This window comes from Lontra canadensis, unplaced genomic scaffold (genome assembly GCF_010015895.1).
Source record: "Lontra canadensis isolate GAN:19392208 unplaced genomic scaffold, GSC_riverotter_1.0 scaffold31, whole genome shotgun sequence".
NCBI classification, from domain to species: domain Eukaryota; kingdom Metazoa; phylum Chordata; class Mammalia; order Carnivora; family Mustelidae; genus Lontra; species Lontra canadensis.
Genome location: NW_022631025.1, coordinates 5,899,913 through 5,917,742, shown reverse-complemented (window position 1 = coordinate 5,917,742; position 17,830 = coordinate 5,899,913). Strand labels below are relative to the sequence as shown.

Genomic DNA, 17,830 nt, shown 5'->3' with positions numbered 1-17,830 from the left:
TGAGAGGGACAGGTCACCCTCCAACGCTCCGGAAGATGCGCTAGACGCCAGCCCTCAGCCACCGGGAATGAATCAGGTCCACGATGCCCTCTTCAGCCAGTGCCTGTGACATGTTTTCCTTTCCCCGTTAAGAGTAAAACACGACAAATACTATCCAAGCTAATTCAGTCACGTCCTTCACTTCTGAGTTTTATGCTACTCAAGTTTATTTTCAGGGTGCAGATAAGTGTCAAAAAAATGAACTTTCACCGTGTGAACGACAAGCACCGTGAAAACACCCACTTCTCTTTTTCCTTCGTTCTTCACGGGAAAGACACATCTACATCTTCCTCCCTTTTCTTAGAAGGTCAGTTCAGTCAAAGCAGAAGGTCAGGACTCTGGACCCAGAAGTCTGGCCCATAACCTCCTAATCGCAAAGCAATTAGCTCCTCATTCCAGAAATTCTATCCTAATTCTGTGCCTTGCCACCTGTTTCCCAAGACCAGCATGTGGCCTACTTCGAAGTGCACGCGGCCCTTCTTTCTCACACCTGTCCGAATGCTGGCAAAATAACACAAAAGGAGAACAGAAGAAATAACAGTGCAAAGACAACCAAGACTTTGTTCAACGGGTGTAGAGCTACAACCGACCCAGCTTTACTACTTTCTTCTCCTACACGAGGTGTGGAACTATTTTTGCTCATCCACAGAAAAATATTTTTACAGCAAAAACCTGTACATATTATAAAACTGAATAATGCAGCTTAATCTTGCGTGAAAAACTAACATGAATACAAGGAAGTAAGTGGATATGGGAAATTGAAGCACCCAATTAAGCAGCTTGCAAACATATAAAGTCATTAACATTAGCTGCAAACATACGAATGTGGCCTGTGCTGTCTGGGAATCACAATTTTAATTTTCTTCAGTTGGGTAGTTACAAGATCTCACTCTTAATCAAAATATGAGTAATGAGTAATGAGTGGGGGGAGTAATAATGAGTAATGGTCAGGGGAGATGAGCTTAATATCCATTGGTAGGTTTCCTGTAATGAGAAACAGAAATATATACTACGGGGCAATTTTTTCCCCAATATTTGATTCAGTTTTATTATCTCTGTAAGAATTTAATTATAAGTACCAGAGCAACATAATTCTATTTCTCATTGTAAATATAGGGCATATTAGCTATAAATTATGTTGTCTTCTGTAGACAGATTTCCAACATGTGGTTTTCACATATAGATTTTGCTCCAATTTTCCAATTATTATATATTTAAACTTCACCTTCATTGAGGTATAGCTGACTGTAACATATTTTCAAGTGTACATCGTGGCGATTTGATATACTATCTAGATGTGAACGGTCCCTCTCCCCCATCTAGTTAATTATGGGTAATTCTTATTGTAACTCCCACCTGTCACAACTGAGATCGTGTTTTGCTGGAACATTCCCACATTTTATGATCCAGAGCAGTAGTTTTCAAAGTGTATTTCCTGGACCAGCAGCACCCAGTGTCGCCTGAGAATTTGTTAAAGATGCCTGGCAGAAATTAAAATTCTTGAAACTAGCCCAGATGTACTGAATCAGAAATTCTGGGAGTGGGGCTCTGCAACCTGCATTTTCCCAGATTTTCCAGGTGGTCTGATGTACACGAATGGACTGGCTCAGAGCCGTAGAGGGCGAAATCTAGAGGTTAAGGGTGCTAGTGTCTGCAACTGAGAAGAGCAGGGCTTGATGCTGCTCTTACTATTTTCTTTTTTTAAAAGATTTTGTTTATTTTTTAGAGAGAGAGCGAGCATGAGAAGGAGGAAAGCCAGAGGAAGAGGGAAAAGCAGACCTCTCGCTGAGAAGGGGCCAGCCAGCATGGTGCTCGATCTCATGACCCTGAGATCATGACCTGAGCAGAACCCGAGAGTCAGACGCTTAACTGACTGAGCCACCCAAGTGCCCCCAATCCCCCGAATTCTCAATCCAACTTGATAGATGAACCACAGATGTAAGGGATGTGAAGAAAAATACGAGATTCTGACAAGCAGTTCAAAGCAATGTCAGAAGGAACATGGGAAATATATGGCCAAATGGTTCCCTTTAAATCACTTCTGCAAGCCCAGTGTCTACCACCGCCAGTTCCAAGTCCTTCTGTCCCTTTTTCACCTCTGGTGAATTCTTAGCAAATCACTGCTTTTGAAAATCATGCAAGTAATATCTGTTGCATTTTTTATAATGTTCTATGCCTGCTTTTATAGAGTTCATGTTATTTGATCTTCATAATTCTGTAAAGTTTAACCTACTGGGAAATTTGTGTCAATTTAGAACCTTCTAATAAAGTCCTTAAGTTAACAACCACTGTTTGCAAGTAGACTGTATGAGGCACTTTTATATAAGATTATTTCTAACCCCTACAACTCAGCAAGCTACCCCAAGATAGCAAATGTATTCAGCTTAAGAATATAGAAAATGTATTAAAACATAGACCATAAATTGCATTAAAATGCAACATTAACTATTTCATGAAGTATGTTAAATCTTGCATAGATTTAATATGGTGCTATTTATTATAAAATGCGATGATATTGTGAGAGAGAAGGCTTCATTCCCCAGTAATGAGGGTGAGGGGAAGGGAAGGACAATATATGACTTCAAAAATTCCTGCCCTAAAAAGAGTCTTTGTTGTTTTTCTACAATTCTCTATAATATGAGCGTTATACTTTCTCCCGAAATATCTAACATTACATTCAAAATAAAATTAGTTCAATAGAACTCACAAGTTCTAAAACATGATAATTATTTTATAACTGAAAACAAGTGGTACCAATAAAATCCCCCCATTCTTGCGCATTTCTTTGTTCCAGCTGCACGAGCTGCTCACTCGACAGGTGGTTTGTGTGGGACTCAAACATCTCAACCACGCTGGCCTCTATGTTGTCTTCATGGCTAAGGCCACTTGCAGAGGTCATGTTTTACTGAATCCATAGTTTTGTTTGGGGGGAGCCGTGAGTTTTGGGACCACCAGTGGGACAGATCCTCTCCCATATGGCATTCTCCATTACGACACTCTCATGGTATTACAGACTCACTTGCTTATGCTCATCTGCGTGTTAGTTGACTGAGGAAGCTGACAAGAACTTCCTCACAGGCACTAAGCCTCCAAAGAGGCCACCTTGATCTACTGACTGTGAACTACTTTTCCCTCAGATGATAAGAGAAATCACCCAAATTTACAGGCTAGTCTGGGGCATTATCTAGATATCTAGGGTACAGAACTTCTCAACAAAAGGGCAGAAAACCTAAGTGAGCCGTCCCTGAGAACTGCTCCTCCTTGTCCCAGGCTTTCCATTGGGTCACCAAATTGCTCTCCAATTAGCTCAGGATCAGGTCTGGGGAGCCCTGGGATTTTCAGAATAGTAGGCAAGTAAACGCCTCAGTGTAAAGTAGCCCTCAGCGTGGCCTCAAGTGATATTTTAGCTGCTTGAACCTGGAGCCCTGTTTTCCTTCCACAGAAATGCAAGTCTTTTCCAGCAACCCTTCCTAATCAAATTCTGTCTCATCAACTGAAAACGGTCTCCGTAAGGGAAGTCAGCATGGTAGGAGACTTGTAAGATTTGTATGTGTCAGAAATGACACCTTCCCTGTTCTTCCTAGTGCTCTGCAAACTCTCTCTCTCTTGGAATCTCACCAACTGTTGTTTACCAACCCACTAAAAATGTCCATTTCAAAACTGTGACTTCTTCGAACTACGAGTCTTCAGTCGTGTGGTTTCTAAAATGTCTTAGTGCCCACTGTGAGCCTGCTTCTGATCCTACAACCACACGGACTCAAAGGGTTTCCGACCAGATATTTTTATGATAAATCAATTTGCTAGCACTTAGAAGTATAAGTGTTTGACAATCATTAAACAAATATTTTCTTGACTTTGTGTGGCAGAAGGTAAAAGGAATGGCTCCAAGCACCCCTACATTCAAACAACTCTTAATCTTTGTCAAATTGCCTTAACACCTCAGAGTTCACATTTAACTAATTGATGAACAGCTTCATTTTCCTTTGGCATTTTTCACTATTTGGCTTCTTTCCATAGGTCTTTGGTACAGGTCTGAAACCTGTAGAAACATGCACTTCCGGCACATGCATTTCTAGAACTTTAGAAGGAAGGTTTAACACATTTTTGTTTTGTAGTTTTTCCTCCTGCTTGGTTCTGCTCTGGGTTTGCTGTGTATTCAGTAAAGCAGAGGACTTAATCAATTTTTCAAAAAGGCAAGAACAAAGAAAGTGAAATAGGACCCGAGGGAGAAAGGAAAGAAGAGAGAAGTAGGCAAGATACACTTTCAGCTACACACGGACTCGAGAAGTAAAATTCCAAGAACAGAGTTCAAGAGCATGGCCACCTGCCTGCTTCAAATGTTCCCAGAATCACAGAAAATTCCAGGCACTCTGAAGACGCTCTGTTGACACTGCGACAATGCAGGCTCCTCGCCCATTGTGGCAGCTTGCCTGCTGCGGCTGGCGGTGCGAAGCTAAGAGCCCATCATCGTTTTGAAGACCCAATACAGAAAAAAAAGTGTCGTGAACAAAAAAAGGAAATCTGTCTGGACTGACAAAGCTGGTTCAACATTAAAAAAAAAAAAAAAAAAAAGGGAACAACACTGCCAGCCGTACGAAGCACGCACCAAGAGAAGTGTGACTCCTAAGTTCTGAAAGTCAGCTACACACACAGCGAAGGTACTAACGTTTTCCAGAGAGAGAGACAGCCACGCTTCCCAAACCCATTTCAAAGTGGGAGTGCAGCGAGACTAGCCCATTACGAGAAACCACCTACATTAGACGCCGGGCCGTTTTTCAATCAAGTCTGGTTAGCTTGGACTCTTAACGGCCGGGTACCAGGTCCTTAGGAAGATCACGGATTTCTGGACTGAAGTAACTAGGGAAATGCTGTATAGACTGCTGTAAACCGATTGTTAATTAAATGTGCGAGAATAAGTGTTCACATATCAAATATTTGGCAAATCAAACAGACATATGTGCAAACAAAAACGAGTCACGCTTTCTCATGTATATATCTAATACAAAATATTTACGTGAGTTGATAACATTGTGTTTTGGTAGATCTCATGTGTATGTACCTGCACCCCAAACCTCTGTAAGATGTGGTCTGCCCTTCTCCTAGGGTTTCAAAAGGCAGAGGCTTGCTTTTCTCTAAGAGAAGGTACCTGGAGCAACTCACCAGTGAGACAACATCAAGGATGTCTTTGACAGACCCTCTCAAAATATTTGCTTACAGCCCTTTCCCCTGCTTTCAGATCAGCTGAGAACTGGAAAGTTAAAAAAGTTACAGAAGCATGGCTTTTTCTATTCCGGTGTTATGCATCAATAACTTCTTAATTCTCTATGGCTTATTAGTACCTTTAAAAAGAGGGAAAAAAGCCCAGTTTGCTGCCAAAACCTGGCTCTGGGAATCAGATGGGGGTGGCAGGGGTACCTGCGATCCACAGATAATCAAAAATCCCCATTGTCTGGAGTGTGGAGCTGGTGGGACTTTTGCTTTCATATTCATAGCATGACAGTAAGAGCTTTCCATATGTGAGGATGACAACCAATTATGTTTGCACAAGTACAGAATCATTATAGAGAATAGAAAATGGACAAAAATCTGGGCTAACAGAGAAACGAAAAAAAAAAACAACTTTCTTATTGCGTATTAATCCTTTCCTAGTTTTCATTACATAGGTGAAATTTTCCAAATATAGAGTCACCTGTTCTTCAAACATGGGCAGAAGGACACTGGTCTGGGAGTGCCTTCCCCTCACCCCACCCAGTAGCTGACGAGCCCTTCCTACAAGGTGGCTGACTGATGTGAGACTTTTCTTAGAGACCTGGGGCTTCCTTTTGAAATGCAAACATGACAATAACTGTTCCATTAAGAAATCCACATGCAGCCTGTTACTTGAGTAAGGGGGAAACACTTCCTTTGGGTCTCAGTCAAGTTAATAAATTTAAGATACCTGGGAGAGCCGGGCACACTGGACTTTTGGCAGAAGCCCAGAACTACAAGAGCTAATGCATTATTTTACTGTGTCTCTTTAGGAGAAAAAACAGTCTTCTGCCAACTCAGCTCAGCAATCAGATGGGAAGTGGGGGGGGGGCAACTTGTAGCTCATTGAGAAAGCAAACTACAGATGATCTTAGGAGAACTGTTCTCATGTGAGTGTTCCCTTGAGCCAGAGCGAAGGGCCTGGAAGGGGACAGCTGACGCGGCCTCTGCTGTGGTTACCTGGATAGAGGTCAGGCCCCGGCCCGGGGGAGCATCCCACCGCCCCATCAGCAGCAGCGTCGTGCGGGGAGGGGGCCGACTGCAGGGGCTGCACGGTGAGGCAGTCCGAGAGCAGGTCGGGATGGAGTTCTGCGCTGGACCGCAACTAAGAGACGGAGAAAACAGAAGACATGTGAGAAAGGAAAGCTGTCCCTCAGAGTACTTCTGGGGAAAGGCATCATGTCCTAAGGTTCAATGCAATGCAATTCACAAGTATTTATTAAGCAACAGTGGTGGGTCAGGCATTGGGCCTCACAGAGAATCAATGATGGTTACTTCGCCAATCCTGATAACACCTGGCAGGGGATTCTGGAAAACACAGCTGGAGAAGGACTGGACTCCAGTCTTTGAAGTTTCTACTTCTGGGAGCCCAGTTTCCTATTATGCTTCCTTTTATTTGCTCTGTATCTAATCGGAACTTGTAGTGATAACAAAAACAAATTCAAGAATATTCGGTCCAGATTCGAAGGTGCTTTTTTTTTTTTAAGATTTTATTTATTTATTTGATAGACAGAGATCACAAGTAGGCAGAGAGGCAGCGAGAGAGAGAGAGGGGAAGCAGGCTCCCTGTTGAGGAGAGAGCCTGATGCAGGACTCGATCCCAGGACCCTAAGATCATGACCTGAGCCGAAGGCAAAGGCTTAACCCACTGAGCCATGCAAGTGCCCCTGAAGGTGCATTTAAAATACAGACATAGGACCAGGAAGATATCTTGGAGATAACTGAGAAATATCCATTGAGATCTGGTGCCTATAAATTGTACATGAGAGGAAAATACATAGGTTAAGTTTTTAAATACGACAGAGCATAATTAAAAGCAAAACTCATGTCATTAGCAGCAACAAAAACCCAACAGTAAGTTACATGGAAAAAGAAAAAAAAAGCCCGACCTAATTTAGATCTTCATTTTATCACAGTAACAAAATAATTCTTTATATATTAAAGAGTTTCATGTAAGAAAAAAAAATCAAGCGGTAAAAATGTAATAAAGAATAGGCCAAATTTATCTGATTTCCTTATGAAAAAGAACTGTGAGTGTAATTTGAATGGGAAAAAATCATAATGAGAGGTTTAGGTGTAGAATATCATCAACCTTCTGCTTCCATAAAAACATAATACCTTAAAAATATAGAACAATACCACTGTTATGGATACTGAAAATAGTTAGCATCTTCAGTATTTCAAGAGAGCATATGAATTGATTTTGCTTTTATCCAGACAAATCTGAACCTTCATCTGCATGGCTGGCGTACACTGACTCACCCAACGAGGACTCATGGAGCGTCAGATGCTCCTCCAGGCTCTAGGACCAGTGTGGTACAGAACGTCTACTCTAGAGGGGAGGGAGCCCGTGAGCACCTATAGTACCCCATGTCGGGGGCAGCTGACACTGTGGGGAAGCACAGAGTGGGGCAGGGAGACGAGTGCAAGAGGAGGGAAAACGACCTTAGGCGGAGGGGCTGGGAAGCCTCTTGGAGAGGGCTCTTGTAAAGAGCTTGGAAAGGCGGGAGGACAGGAGTCCTGCAGCTTCATGGGGCAAGAGCCCACCAGTCCCACAGTGTACCTGGATGGTCAGAGAAGAAATAAGACTAGAGTGGGCCAAGCCTGGGGCCTGGAGAAGAGAAACAAGATGGAAGCATCGATGTGGGGGGTGGTGGTGTATGTTCCTTAGAACCAGGAAAGGGTGGACCAGATCACTACAGGCTCTTAGAAGCCCGGAAATGACCCAGTGAGGGAGGTGGGACTGCCTCACTGTGCAGCCCTTGATACGAAGAAAAAAGATTTTTAAAAGGAGAAATATAAATGATCATAAAGGATGTTCAGCACGATTGCAAGGAAATGCAATGTCAAAACTTTAAAAAACCTTACCAAACTAATAATAAAACTTTTAAAAAAGAAGGAGTGGTAGTGAAGGTACAGTGAGAGACGCATTCATAAAAGTTGTTGGAAGGAGTATACTTTCTAGCACAAACTTTCTAGATGGTATCTGGAAATACTTTTTTAAGAAGCATAACTGAGATCATTTAATCTTAGAATCTGTCTTAAGGAAACAGCCAGAGAGGTGAAGGAAGATTTATATCCGATTTTTTAATAATACACAGCATTATTTGTAGCAATATTCATAATTAGGGAACATTATTTAAATGTCCCCAACTAAGGCTAATAAATGATCTTACACCAATTTGATGGACTTAGTCAACCATTAAATTGAAGCCCATGGAGATAAAAGGAAAACACAAAATTTTATATATATATATAAAAAATATATATATATATAAAATATATATATAAATAAATAAATATATATATATAAAAAATGATCATTACATAAAGCACATAGACAAAATATGGTAAGGAAGTACAAAATCCAATTTTATTTACTTATTTTTTTTTAAAGATTATTTATTTATTTATTTGACCGAGAGAGATCACAAGTGGGTAGAGAGGCAAGCAGAGAGAGAGAGAGAGAGAGAGAGAGAGGAGGAAGCAGGCTCCCTGCCGAGCAGAGAGCCCGATGCGGGACTCAGTCCCAGGACCCTGAGATCACGACCTGAGCCGAAGGCAGAGGCCTAACCCACTGAGCCACCCAGGCGCCCTAAAATCCAATTTTAAAACTCATTTTTGTTCCCAGCAGCAACATTATTTTTTTTTAAATCCTTTCCTCTGCTTTCCATATTTTCTACATTCCAATGATGTGTTGGAGCTGGCTTGCACCAATCCAAGAGTGCCATCCGCATGTATCTTTCCCAAATTCCCCACGCAATGATGTCAAACTGAGAGCTTGAAATTGGTCAAGATGAGAATATTTCCACCTTAGAGACTGGCAAATGCTACAAATTGGGCTTTTTTCATCTGGAGAGCCAGTGGTTAACTACACCAGCACTGTACAGACAATGACTGTGACCCATCCTCTGATCACAGAGAAAACAAGACGCACACACAACACCAATAAGCTACTACTCCATAACTTTAGCATTTCTTGGATCCCAACAAGCTCCGTAAAGAGACAAACACATGTCCAGGTCTTAGTCCAAGAATACGAAAATGGCATAGTGACCCCAAGCATTAGAGAAAGAGCATTTAACACATGTTCATGAACTAGCCATAGTTACATTATAATTTCCTCAGCTTTGCCACATTGCGATCTCTGACCAAGACCATCTGAATTAATGGCTAACCCTCTCAGGGCTTTTGGAAGGTATGTTTGTTATTTTGGTACTAACCTAGCACATGCCGTGTAAGAAAAACTGGAAAAAAATCAAGGCTTCGAATGAGTTCTGGTGATCACTTTTAATTTATATTTCGTTGTTACAATGTGATCTGGGGCCCATATGTTCTATTGAGCATAGACATGAATGTCTTTCTGCTTTCTATTACTCTAGGGTTTTATAGTTATCAGTACTGATGCTGTCTTTCCAAGGAATTTCATGGCCATGGACACTCTCAGAGTCAAAAGCAGACAACTTTTCCTTAGCTTCAACAACTATTCATGGCTCCTAAGAGGGTGATTCCATACGACTTTGTGGGGAGCGTTAATTTGGTTTTCTCTGGGATTAGGCATGGTTCTAGAAAGTGCTTCTTAAATCAAACAAGCCTTGGGGAACTTATGCATAATTTCCAAAGGCAGGCCATATGCATAAAAATGCAGTAATGATGTGTAAGTTCAGTATTATCTTCTCCGGCCCAGATTATTAGACTAGGAAAGGGCCTTCCAGAACATTTACGTCTCTTAAACATTCTCAAGTCCAGGAATTATCTAAAGGGCAAGGCAGGGAGATATAGAAATCTCCTGGGAGGGATGTCCTTCCATATAATAGTTTTATATCTAGAGTAAGAAACCCAACTATTTATATACAACAAATTACATAATGTATGTTTCAACATCTTCTTAACTGCTAGGAATGTAAAGAAGATAGAAAGAAATTTTCCCAATAGGGGATGATCTCTAACTATGGTTCTCCAGACTGGGCATGTGGCAGAGTCACTTGGGGCCCTGCTGCAGGGCCTCTGACCCGATCATCTGGGCTGCATATCTAATAAAGTCCCAGGTAAGGATGATGCTGTTGGTCTAGGGACAGCACTTTCAGAGCCACTGTTCTCTTCGAATCCTGATGAGGAGAGTTGAGATGGTTCTGGTTCCGGGAACAGGAAATGCCTTGTAGAAATTCAGAATTATAAAGACCAAATTGTCTTTAAGACATGAACCTCATGTAACCATTTCTTATTATGTCTCCTTGTAGACCTCACCACAAGAAACAGTTATATGAGATTCATGTCTTAAAACAACTTGGATTTTTGTCTCCTTTCACAGGAATAAAAAGAGTTAAAAATTTTTCAGTACCGTCTAATCACCTGCCCTTAGGAGATAGCAAAGAACTTGCCCTTTATGGAAAGAAACTTTACTGTTCTTTATAGAAAGAAGCAACATTTTAACCCACTAATCATCAATTCGCCTGTTTGAAAGGACTGGCTGCTGTGTTGCCCAGCCCCAGGGATCCTGACTTATACCAACTCTGTGGCCCTAACCGAGCCCCGTGAGCACCAGCGTAACACTGTCTTCCTTTATCCTTCTCACCCAGTCACTGCAAAACCACTTCCTGGGCCTCAGCCATATGCCAGGCAGTGTTCTAGTGGCCCGACACACACCAGCAATCGGAGCAGACAAACATGCCTCCTGAGGAGCTCACACTCTAAAAGCAGTGAAACAAACTAGCCAGATAAGTAAATTTCCTAGAAAGTAGTGACTGCTATAGAAAAAACGAGAAAAAGAGAAGGGGTCGCTGGTCCAGGAACACAGAGGAGAACTGTGGCCTCACTGGAAAGATATACTTGAGCAAAGGAGCTGGGGAAATTAGCTAAGTGCCTATTGAGAGGAAGAGAGTTCTAGAAAGAGAGCTCCCGGAGCACTGACTTGCTGTCTGCAAACATCCCATTTATCATGGCTGCACACTCCTCCTGCCTGGGATGGCCCATGTTCTCCCAATGTAGCTTCTCCAAGACCCTGTGTAGGGCCTGGATGAGTGGAACCTTTTCCGACCAGGCCGGCCCCCACTGGCCTCCACGGTACAGGGAGCCTTGTTTCCTGTTACGAGCTGAGTCTGCACAACTGTGTTGTAAAGCCCACGAGGACCTGCTAACTGACTGCTTTTCAAACTTCCAAAATTCTGTAGCCCCTGGCTGGGCGGGGCCAGCAAGGGGGTACAGCATCCACCTCCCACGAGCTCCATAAGAATGAGACACGATGCTCTATCTACAGGAGGTTCCAATCTCTAGTGGTGTGTGGCTGTGTCTAAAAAATACAATGTGGGCATGTTTTAAGGACCCCTACACAAGGAGATTTTAAGAAGGTACAGATCATCGGAACTAGGGCAGAAAGGCTGCTGCTATTCTGGCCAAATCCCCTCTGATCACTTCGATGAGCTCTGTGCTGACCCCATAAGCCTTGGTGTTTCCATCCTTTGGCTTCTGTGTACTTGACGGCCAACAGCCAGCAGACCACTCCCCACCTTGAACACACATGGAACCAGTCTCTTATGCTCCTCTGCCTCTAAGTGGGACAGACTCTAAGATGTGTTTCATGCTCCGGTGTTCCCCCATCCCCCACCATGGGGTCTCTCCGCCCAGCTTCTTCTTCCCCTTCCCTCCTTCCTCTCCCAGATTCTCCTGGGAACACTTCTTTCATAACTCACACGCACCCCAACCTTGGCTCACGGCCTGCTTCCAGGAGCACGCAACTGAGGAAACATCCCGCAGATGTGGCTCAGGAATGCACAGAGCCCGTCAACAGGGCTCACGAGATGCTCAGATGCACAGTTTCCTTCTCTTTGGGACCTGTTCCTCCCCGACACCAGGGGCACGGTAAACATGATCACTGGAAGTGCGGTGGTCTAGGCAATTATGGATAAAGCTAAAAGCCTAACTGTGGAGTCCAAGTTAAACACAAAACCCAAATTTACAGGAATAATCAGCATTCGAAGGGGCCTCAGGTACCATTGGGGCCAAAGCTTCATCTTCTGCATGACTTCCCCGCAGCAACCCCAGTAAGTGGCTCTCAGCCTGGGCTGGATTCCTTGTAGTCACGGGCTACTTGCTTCTTCACCTTGGCAGTAAGCTTCAAGTTCAGACAGACCCGATTGTCAGGAAGTATTATTGCACACGGAGCCCTGACCTAGCTCTTGGCGATTTTTAGGGCTGCATGTATCCTTGTGTTCACGACAATGCAGTAAGGCTCACAGACGAGCTAGGAGGAAATGAGACATCTCCGAGTCTCCAAAACCAATCCATGAGTCTTGGAGTGTTAATGATCCCGGGCTTCAGTAACCCATTTTCGGGCTTAGTTTCTCAGCCCATCCAGGTGCAAGTAAACACATTGGCTCCTTAGCTTCTGTACACTTTCCCATTCTAAAATATTTGTTCCAAACGATAGTTTTTCAACGTTAATAATGAAATCACCCATCAAGGCTCGACAAGGTTCCTACGTTTGGAAACTTGAGCTGCTTCCCCAACAATGCAGGGATTTTTCCTAATATATAAAAACAAGGCACCGTCAATTGCAATTTGTATTTGTTTTTTGTTCAAGACTATTCTGTTAATGTTTATAAGCTCTCGAAACAAGAGACGGAGATTCTACTCCCGTCATTTTCTCATTTCAGATATGATTGAATAATCGTCCAAGATTAAGTGAGTCAAGTGGAAATAATTAGGAAAGGGAAAAAGGCCCAGATTCTTCAATTTTCAGTTCCATTACATTTTCTTCCAAGAGCAAAGGCATTCTGTTAGTCTGAAGTGAGACATACTTCCAAAGAAAATGAGGCACAATCAAAAGCCTTTTGTTTTCCCTTTCTCCAATAAGCAGAGTCTATCTGGGCTGTGTGTGTTCATGCACCACCTTATAGGGATTCCTTTGTTCTCCAGAAATCAAATGCCACCAAAATATGTTTCTGAAGAAACTCAGCCAGAAGGAAAGACAAGTAGGATTTTATTATTTTTTTCCAGAGGGTTGAGGTTTAGTACCAGAACATTCTCATCAAGCGTTCTCTATGACACTTGGAGCAATGTGGATCTTGGGGAATTGACTCATTGCCGAAAGCCTTAAAAATAATTACAATGAATTAACCTATTCTATTAATTACAATTAATTTCCAGTTGAATCTAAAAATTCTCTCTCTGGGGATTCCGCAGCACTGACATTTATAAAGTGGCTTTGGCACATCACAGGTAATTAATCTCCAACAATCTGCTATCAGATTCATTTCCTTTGGGAGTGACCAACTTACAAAAAGAAAAAGAAATGATAATGAAGACTTAGACAAACAGAACTGGGAGAAGCCTCGTTGGGAACATGAGGTACTGGCCAGTTGGGCACCTGAATTTCTGTAATAGGGGATACCGATCTAGTTAGCAAGGATTCCAAAGGTCAAACATTTTTTTGCCCATAGCTGATGAATGAAGATGCCAAAATATTGGTGCAGAAACACAGGCTGGGGTGTATCTCAGTACAAGGCGTGAAACAAACATTCCAGTATAACGGACACAATAAAAGTGCTGGTTATCCCATCAAAATTGGTGACTGAGGGGAACTGTTCACAGAAACAGAATTTCAGAGTAAAAACGAACAAGGATCCAATCTTCCCATGGACCCGCTCTATGGCAGTGCTGTCCAACAGAACCTTCTTCCATCGAACAAGTTCTGTTCTGTACTAATTAGCAGCCACTAGTCACGTGTGATTAATGAGCACTTGAAATGTAGCTAGTGCAACTGAGGAAACCACTTGTAATGTAACTTAATTGAATTTTAATTAATTTAAATTTAAATGAGTGCTGTTGAGCTGCCCCCCATTACTGCATATGCTGGTGGCAGCTTAGGCTTTGCCTAAACATCTTGGACGACCCATTTCTCTACGACATGGTGTCTGCCATTGTTCAATATGTATGATCCTTAGAACGTTCTGCCTCAACCTCAGCTGTAATCAGCCTCCCCTAGATTTCCATGCATGGGGGGTTTCTCTTCTCCTTCTTCCGCAGACCACACGGAGTAACTTTGCTCATAGTCGACGTTATGGCTTTCTTTATATTTGAGAAACCTCAAAATGCTGTAATAACCAGCGAATTTCAGCCCTGAGAGGGGCCGTGCTTTAGTGTGTTGGCCCTCCTGTAGCAGTTTTCCTTCCAGACTGAACATCTACAGATTTTATGTAGATGACAGGATAGTGAAGCAGGAGGAGTGTGGGCGTTTTAGTTGAACAGACTGGTTCAGTGACTGTGTGATCCTGGGCAGGTATGTTCACTAGCCTGCCTGTAGTCCCCCTTCTATAAAATCAGGATGACAGCAAGGAGCTATCCTTCTTCTTTTGAGAAGTAATGTAGATTTAGAAAGCATTTACTAATGCCTGACACACAGAAGTCACTTACCTAAACCGTCAGCCCCTCCTCTCCCATGTAAGCATACTATTCTAACTCACCCCTCCAACTCCTCTAGACACTGGACCTCACTGGGTGTGCAAATGTGGAAATATAACCCAGTGCTGATAGAACTGAACTAGGGTCTGGCCAGGACAAACTCATCACTTGTTCAAGATGCTCTACTTCTATCCACGCAGCCTAAAAGAATTAGTAGCATTTTTAAAATTCACGTTACATTTTCCTTCTGTTTTTCTTTCTTTCCTTTTCTCTCTCTCTCTTTCTTTATTTTCTTTTTGTCTATTCATTCATTCATTCATTCAATCTACTGCATTCATTCATTCCATCTGGACACATGAGCCCTTACCATGTGTCTAAAACTCGGTGAGGCCGAGGAGGTAGAGCAGTATACAGGGCAACTGAGTTCCGTGTCCCATGGAGCTGAGAGAGTGGCAGATGAAACTTGCCAGTAAGGACACCCCGAGGTCTGCTTTTACAGGGGAAGCTCTGCACTCCTGAAGGCCCCCTACCTTGGGAGGCGAACTCCTGAAGGCTGTGCTGTTGGGCGGCACAGAATCTCTCGGCTGCGTGTCAGTTGACTCTTTCGCTGGCTGGCTAAGACTTCATTTTCTACTTCAGTGCCATAGGCAAACTTGACCAAAATATTCTCTGGCTCCAGAGGTGATATCCCATCCCTGCCGGCGAGTGCATTCTCTCTATACAGAGTTCTCTCTATACCCACTTAACGCTGCGCAATCTGACTGTAAGCCGTTCACAAGCACTTCAAGAGCACCTTAACTGTGGTCACGAAAGGAAAGAGGGTAGGCTCTGGACCCAAAACACCTGGATTTGAGCTTTCATCTCCTTATTTGCTGGAAATATTAGACAACGATAAATGACTTGTTAATATCTCCTTAGTTCAGTTTTCTCTGTACAATGTGGACAATGTTGCTGTTGTGGTCCAAGGTTGTTGTTAGTGGTAGGGAACCTGAGACAGCCCCTCATGTCTGGTAAACTGCATTCAATCAATGCCAACTACTATTCCTATCCTTACTTTTTTTTATTACTATTCAGTGTGAAGGCACAGTAACACTGTATAAGGTGTACTTGGATTTTCTTCTTCTCCAATCTATTGTATCTCCTTTTGTATCAACCTCTTCCTTTTGCACACCACAGTGTGGCAATACAACAAAGAGATGAGAATGGAAACTTTGGGGTCAACGGATCAAATTCAAATTCAAATTCAAAAGTCCAAATTTCGGTTCTGCCACCTACTAAGAGGTGGCCTTTGGCATGATGCTAACTCAGTCTTGAAAGTCTTCAGTAGTGTCCTCTGCAGAATGGGGGTGAAATCACCAACTCTGTGGGGTTATTACAGGATCACTTGACAGGACCTGAGGAGACTGGCTTGTGAAGTACAGAGTTAAATTCATTTGTCTCAGCAGAAACGATTATGGTTGTTAGGAGGGATACCAGTAAGAATCCCCTGGGGTCTTATTTATCCTCAGAAGATAGAGTCTAGGGCCAGATAAATGGTATCTGGATCAAGACGTTAGCGTAGTTCTCCCACATGACCATCACCATGAAATTATTCCATCTCAGAAGAATGTAGCTAGCTTTCATTCTCTTAGAAAAGTCCAAAATAGATCAGAAATCAAAGCCAACCACAAAACCTTTTCAGAACACTTGTGGGATGTGAGTACTTCATCTCCATGACCCACTTACCCAAGTTGGTACCACTATCTAGCCATCTTGGACAGACGTGGGGTTGAGTTTTGAAAGGATGTTGAAATCACAAAGGCATGCAGTTTTGGTTTTTCTGTACTGCTATATCTGTAAAAACACCATTTTCTTCCTAAGTCAATAGTGTTCTAAAACTGACACTAAGAATCTTACAGGGTTTTTGTTTTTGTTTTTCCCGAGTGAAAAACAATACTCAAACGGACACAGTCAAAGGCAGATGCAGACTACATCTGGAGGAACATCGCAAAAGCAGAATGGGAAACCGAAGGATGGACATTATGTTTAAGATAATTAGAGAAATATTAATAAGGCATTTCACTTTGTCACAAAAAACCATCCTCCTTCACCCTTTGGGGCCGGGTTACGAGGCTGTGAAGACTCCGTGCACAATAAGGGTTTCCTTCTCTCTCGGCTTCATAAATCCCTCCTGCCCACGGCTCAGTGCACTAATGTGACCACACGCACTCCAGCCCATCCAGTCAAGTGTAACATTTTTCCTCCTATTCAAGTATTCTCAAAGTTTAATTAAATCAGCCAGCTATCTCGCAATTACTGCCCCCGTCCATCTTACCAGATACTCATTGTCTCCCTTTGAATTATCTCTTGACTAGAACCCCAGCCGGTGCTACAGTGTAACAAATGGGGGGAGAGACCAACAGCAGAACTCATTTTTTCTTTCCTTTCTTTTAATTAAAACAGATTGTCTGAAAAAGATTTAAGGCTGATTTTTACACGCACGAGTGTTTGGACAATTTCTTAAAATGCCTCCTTGTAGAAGTTGAAGGCCATCATTTCAATGGAGAGCCCTTGCTTTCTGCTCTCGCATCCATCCCATGCTCTCTGCTCAGTTTAATTTCCCCGACATGCACCGCTGACAAGGCTACTTCCCCACCTGCAAAGCCCTCTAGTGACTCCAGCAAGCATCCCCTGCAGCCCCGACTCCCAGCTTTACCAGGCTGGCTGTCTTCTAGCTGTGTGGCCACGTGTCCCATGCCTCCGAGCCACACAGAGCCCAGACAGTCCCCTCCATGCTGCTTGTTCAGGTCTCCCGTTGCTCCTCTGGTCACAAGCCTCCTGCACCTGGGGTCCCCTTACGTCTAGTCCCTGCATATTTGCCACACACTCTTCATACTCTCCCAGGCCCTGTTCAATGTCATCTCTTCCCTGAAGTTTCCAGGTCTTCCTATTCCAGAGCCATTCCTTCCTTTTTAAATAGCAATGGCACTTTTTCTTTTTTTTTTTAAGCTTTTATTTGTTTATTTTTATGTGAGAGAACACAAGCAGGGGGAGCAGCAGAGGCAGAAAGAGAAGCAGACTCCCCATTGTCAGGGAACCCGATGCAGGGCTTGAACCCAGGACCCCAAGATCATAACCTGAGCCAAAGGCAGATGCTTAACTCACT

At 43.0% G+C, this 17,830-nt stretch overlaps 1 protein-coding gene across 3 annotated transcripts in view; it reads right to left on the bottom strand.

Annotated features, from left to right (window-relative positions):
• Nucleotides 1-17,830, bottom strand: part of GLIS3 (GLIS family zinc finger 3) — a 493,142-nt gene that overhangs the window by 56,191 nt on the left and 419,121 nt on the right. For all 3 annotated transcript variants that reach the window (XM_032866527.1, XM_032866526.1, XM_032866528.1), the window contains one exon: nucleotides 6,247-6,391. In XM_032866527.1, the coding sequence (XP_032722418.1) occupies nucleotides 6,247-6,391 (145 nt within the window). The remainder of the gene's footprint in view (nucleotides 1-6,246; nucleotides 6,392-17,830) is intronic.